At 36.1% G+C, this 5,893-nt stretch overlaps 1 protein-coding gene across 1 annotated transcript; it reads right to left on the bottom strand.

Annotated features, from left to right (window-relative positions):
• Positions 1 to 611: 611 nt before the first annotated feature.
• Positions 612 to 1,446, bottom strand: LOC132178942 (nodulin-related protein 1-like). Its single transcript, XM_059591529.1, has one exon. The coding sequence runs from the start codon at positions 1,322 to 1,324 to the stop codon at positions 854 to 856; it is 471 nt and encodes a 156-aa protein (XP_059447512.1). The 5' UTR covers positions 1,325 to 1,446; the 3' UTR covers positions 612 to 853.
• Positions 1,447 to 5,893: the final 4,447 nt, after the last annotated feature.

Genomic DNA, 5,893 nt, shown 5'->3' on the forward strand with positions numbered 1-5,893 from the left:
GGGAAAATTATGGAAACGTAATGATCCTCTCGTGTTGCTTCCATGGCCTACTTTCAAACTTTTACCGGCTGACCAGGTCTTTACGAAAAAAAAAGGGGGGGGGGGGGGGAGACAACACTTGCAAGATCGACGGAGACGCGCACAGTGGGTAGTTGGCGGCAACTGAAAGGAAGACGGCATGGGCCGATTGCGACAGCGACGTGGTATTTTGCCTTGCTAATTGTTACCACCATTGGGTGCGGTGGTTTGTGGTGGCCGGCCCATTTGGGACGACGGTGGAGATGTGGCTGGTAATTTTTGATTGGTCTCACTTTAAGTTTGGGTATTTGGTCGTGTTATTTGAATTATGAAATATGTTCCAGTAGTAAAATATCTTCCTCCGGACGTTTGGGTGCTAAGTCGTGTTGCACGCGCTGACGGTGCGGGTCTGGGCCTTCTGGCTCTTATCCAGCCAGTTACCCTGTTATTGTTAAGCTTATAGGATAGGAGGACTAGCCATGGAGAATTCTTTGTGGAGAGGAGTCAATTTGGGTTTGTTGTGACCAGATGATACCTGAAATCTGTCTTTGACCGAGTCAAGACGCAGCTCAGAGATATGTATGTGCTAGATCTATAATCTAATATTGCAATCTGATGAGATAAAAGGGAGAAATACATGTTGGGCGAATAGATTAGCACACTGAACATATTTGTAGCACACTAAACATATTTGTGACACACTACAAGTCTACAACCCAAGATCCAAAGGCTACAAATCCACAAAGCACAACTACAGAATAGATAGAACATACAAAGAGGAAAAGGAAGAAAAAAAAACGAAAATACAGCAAAGAAATTGCAAAAGCAGTTGGAATCAATATTTCTTCAAGAAACCTTCAGCCATCTTAAAGTATTCCCCGTACCCACTTCCGGAATTGGCATCACCAGTACTACCACCATCTGAGTGTGGTGCTGAGTGTGCGGTGGTGGTGGCGGATGAGTGTGTGGTGGTGGTGGTGGCTGAGTGGCCAGAACCATGGGTGGTGGTGGTGGTGGAGGAATGGGATGAGTGGTACTGGTGGAGATAAGTCTCGGCCTTTTCTACGTATTTGCCGAAGCTCTTTTCTTCCAGCTTTCCATAGTGAGAGGCAGCATCGAGGAGATCGGCAGCGGCACCGGCCGCCCTGCCCTTGTCAACTTTGTCGGTTTCATGTTGCATCGATGACTGGGCTGCCTCAGCCAACAACTTGGCGCTGGCGAGGAGCTCACTGTTGGACGGTTGGTGGTGCTTCTGAGGGTGGGAGGTGGGTTTGTTGTGAGAATCTGAATGAAGAAACTGATCCATTGATGCCGGAAAAGTATGAAAATGTGGGATGAAAGGGGATGGATTTGGGAGGCCAAAAAATTGCTGAAGATGGAAGAGGATGAGGCTTTGACCTGCTTCTCCGTGAATAATTAATATATATTAATGGAGGTTTCTTTCAGTGTCGTTGGCGTGTTCGGTGTTCCTTTTCTCATATAATACAATCCAGACACCACGTCGACCACACCGACACGTCTCCTGTGGCTGTGGTTGTCAACTGCCCCACTCGCGCGTGAATGATATTGTGGTATTTTTGCTTAGGAAAAAAAAAAAAATCCTAGATGCTCTCTTTAAAAAATGATAAAAATTATTCTCTAAATCATTTTTCAATCATTTCTATACTAAAAATGGATCAATCTACCAATTGAATTATTATATGATCTATATGAATTCACAAATTTAATAGTAGATCTATTATATTTGTAAAAATAGATGATTAAAAGATGGTTGCAAGCAAGAATCATGTGTATCATGTTCTTCTAAATGGATATTATTTTTTAAAAAAATTGTTCTTATTTATTTTTATAAAATAATATCCATAAAAAAAAAAAAAAAAAAAAAAAAAAAAAGGGGTTTGGAGGGGGGGGTGCATTTTTTTAAAAGAAAGTGTCAATAAAAAGTTTTGTCCAACCAATTTGATTTTTATCTTTTGAAATCAAAACACAAAATAAAAATTGATTGGTTAAGAAAAGAACATATGCTACCCGTTTGAAAGTAGGCGAAACTTGCCTCTCTCTCTCTCTCAAAATACACCTTGAAAGAGAAACAGACAAATGAAATTTTTACAAAGTGATATAGCACGAACCCATTTTACTCCAAGGGGTTATTCTCAACTATACTCCCCCCAACAAATACAAATGTTCCTCAGGAGCCTCTTTAGATTTGTATTTATCTTTAGTTCTTTTTATCCATTGTCTTTTTATATGGGGATGGGGTTTTGGAGGTTAGATTTACATCTATCCATCCACTCCACTGCTATTATCAATGTGCTTCTCCACCACCTTCACCGATCTGCTTTCTTCAATCCCATTGTCTTTGTTATAGCGCGTGTACCATACATGTCACCTCTATCTTGAGTATTTTACAGCAGATTCATGGTATCCTTACTCTTTTCTAAACTAGCCATTTTGCTCCATTTAGTCACTTCTAAACACTTAAAAAAAAAAAAAAAAAAAAAAAAAAGAGAAAAGTCCCCAAAACATATTAATACACACACCTAATCCTAAGAAAATGAGATGTGGGCCTCTGGCCGTTGAAATTATAACCCTTCCATTAATGCGAAGTTGGAATTGGTCAATGGGATTTGATTTTATAAGTTCTAATTGGCCCTGTTTGGCAATGGCCTTGGGTTGGTACTGTTTCAGGGCCGGTACCGTAGCATTTTTTTTTGGTATATGTGTTTGATTGGTTTTAATGAAAATGTTTTATGAAAAAAAGTGAAAAATATATTTTATATAGAAAAAAGTAAAAAATTTGTTTTGTAGTAATTTTTTTATTTGAATAATTAAAAAAAAATGATAGATGTGGTATAAAAAGTAGAGATGTTGAAATTAATTTTGAGGTGAATTTTTTTTTTTTTTTTTTGGGATTGAAGCTGGCCTTGGTACAGTAACAGCCCAGGGCCATTGATATCATTGAAGTAAGACAAACCTCCTTAAGAGTGGTCTCAACAGAGAGTTCAATCGGTTAATGATCATATTTCATTAAGTAGAGGTCATTAGTTCGAATTTATATTCCTCCAACTTGTGTAAACATGTAAAAAAAAAATTACCTTAATGGGCAAAAATGAGAAAATTACCTCACCTCCTTTGGGATTAAAATTCCCTCAAATTTCTTCTGAATTTGAGATTCTCTTATTATTAAATCTTAACCATACTTCACATCTAACAATCTACAACATGTCAGCTGTCACACAAAATAAATGTTAAAGTTAATAAAACTTTACTGCCTCAATGAACTAGAGAGAGAAAATAAATTTTCATTAATTTTAGCATTTATTTTGTGTGACAGCTGCCTTAACACGTTGTAGATTATTAAATGTAAAGCATAATTAAGAATAATAATAAGAGAACATCAAATTTGAAAGAAATTTGAGGGGATCATGTTCCCCTCCTTTGCAACCTATGCTTTTTCTTTTTTTAATACTAAGTTTCAAGCTAAGGTGACATGTTTACACATGGCATTTTTTTATTTTATTTTATTTTATTTCATTTTTTTATGTACATAAATTTTCTCCAAATCAAGAGGAAAGATCCTCAACCCATTTAAAATAAGTGGGATTATTTTATTTTCAAAAAAATGAACTCGATAGTATCTAATTAGTTATAGCGAATGGGCATTTTTGTCCCCTCTTATTAATTTAAAATAGTGCAAAGTGTTTATAAACATTTAAAAGACACATTAAATTTAAAATAGACATTTAACACTATTTTAAATGGGTTAGAAGATATATTCTCCAGACTAATGGGAGGAAATTCCTGTAATTTTTTTGTTTTACATATTTTTTATACACATTAAAAAATGTTGTTTCGTTTATTACTGTTTATAGTCGGTAAATAGATGAAAAATAGGTATATGAATTTGTTTCTACTTTTTAAAATTGGGTACCTTTTGATAAAGTGATAATAATTAATAAAGAACAAATAACAATTATGCATTTAAACCTTGTTTGTTTAATCTCTGTCCATGTGCGGTTGGGAAGATTTCCAAAAAATGTGCAAAATATGACGACATACAAAAGTGTCGGTAGAATGACAACATAGTGTGACATGAGGCCCTTCAGAGTTTCTGACCTTTATAAAGGAGAACCCCAGAAACCCAATTCCTATCTCTAATATTTACAGCGTCCATCTCGTATAACAGAGTATACCCCAGAGGAGTGACGACTGAGAACACAAAGTTTGTTGGTGCCCTGCTATAACAATGGCTAATGCACTTTGTGTTCTCAGGTCACCCCTTTGGGGCTTCTTGTTTACATGGCTTGAGATGAGAGAACCCAAGAAAACCACGGATTCGGATCCAAGGTAATTGGCTAGCAATTTATTTAGTTACGGTGAGACGGGTTTTTTACCCGAATAGTTGGGTCTTATATGAACTCTCTCACAATAACTACTCAAATTGCTGCAGTTAATTGCTGTAAATCCTATCCGAACCACTATCCCATATGTTTTATATGACATTCTACTTCATATAATAGGGTACACCCCATTAAGGTTGACTCCTGAGAACGAAGTGGGCGTTGGCTACAATAACATGGCTAATGCCCTGTGTTCTCAGGTCACCCTTAATGGGGCACCATGTTTATATGGCATCTCATCTTCAAGTTTTTGAAATCCTTTTACTAGGAGTAGTGGAGCAGGCTGTTTTCTCTTTTTATTATAGAAGCCATGGATTCAGATCCCCAGCAATTTCTTGCCCAAATAAATGGAGGTATTCGGCAACCTATTCGCGTAGGTAAATTTCATACGAATTCTTTCACAATTTGTCAGTTTGGGCAACAAATTGCTGAAGATCCCAATCCATAAGCCACCAGCTGAGGAAAAAAAAACAGATATCACATGAGCCATCAAATTGTCACTCATCATTTACATCTTCGCAGGAAAATGCAGTTGTTATTGTCTTGCGGTTTGAGTGGGAACTTAACCAGAGGCCCATAGGAGCTTAATATTGCAGAAGACGCGTTGTTAATGGGCTGAAAAGTCACAGCAAATCCTACCGTTTATTTTTGCTAATAGTTTTATAATAGTCAATACTATGAAATGTGGTGTAAACTCAGTGTCCAATAAAAATTGGACACGTCAACTTGGAACATGAAAGAAAAATAAACATAAAAACAACAAATCAGCCAACCTAACGTCTTTTCTACCGGCTTTATCACAAACACAGACATCGGAGTGAGAAAATTTTCTTTCTTTTGGATTAACATTAAATTTTTATTCTCTTGAAGCATCATCGTAACCCTTCTATCACAATATTATTGATACAAAAACTCTTTTTCTTCTCACAGTTTACTAGATTCAACTTGCGAAGCCGCCAACTATGTTGTCTTGCTCCGGTGATGCCGTCGGCAGCAGCAAGGGAGGTGGTAGAAGAAGAAGGAGACGGGTATTCTATGTACTGCAAGAGAGCGGAGATGGGAAACATGACAAACAATTGAGTGGGTTGATTTGCTGTTTTGTGTTTATTCTATTGGGTGAAACAAGTTGACGTGTCAAAGTTTTATTGGAGGTTGTAAATGAGCACCAAAGCAAGTTATTCTCTTTTTTTATTCATTAAATGTAATAAAATTATGATTATAAGCTATAGATGGAATCATGGAGACGTGATTTGGTTTAAACTTTAAATTAGATTTTAGAGATTTAAAAGTTTATAGTTGTCATAATGCCATTTAAAATTTTAACGGACACTTCATTTTATATATATCTATATATATATATATTTTGTTAAATGCAACCAAACAAAATTTTAACAAATAAATCATACATATTATTATTTAATTATTTAAAATTTGAAATGACATCATATACATCTTAAATACAAGTAAATAAAATA

The sequence above is a fragment of the Corylus avellana genome, chromosome ca4 (genome assembly GCF_901000735.1).
Source record: "Corylus avellana chromosome ca4, CavTom2PMs-1.0".
Classification (NCBI taxonomy): Eukaryota; Viridiplantae; Streptophyta; class Magnoliopsida; order Fagales; family Betulaceae; genus Corylus; species Corylus avellana.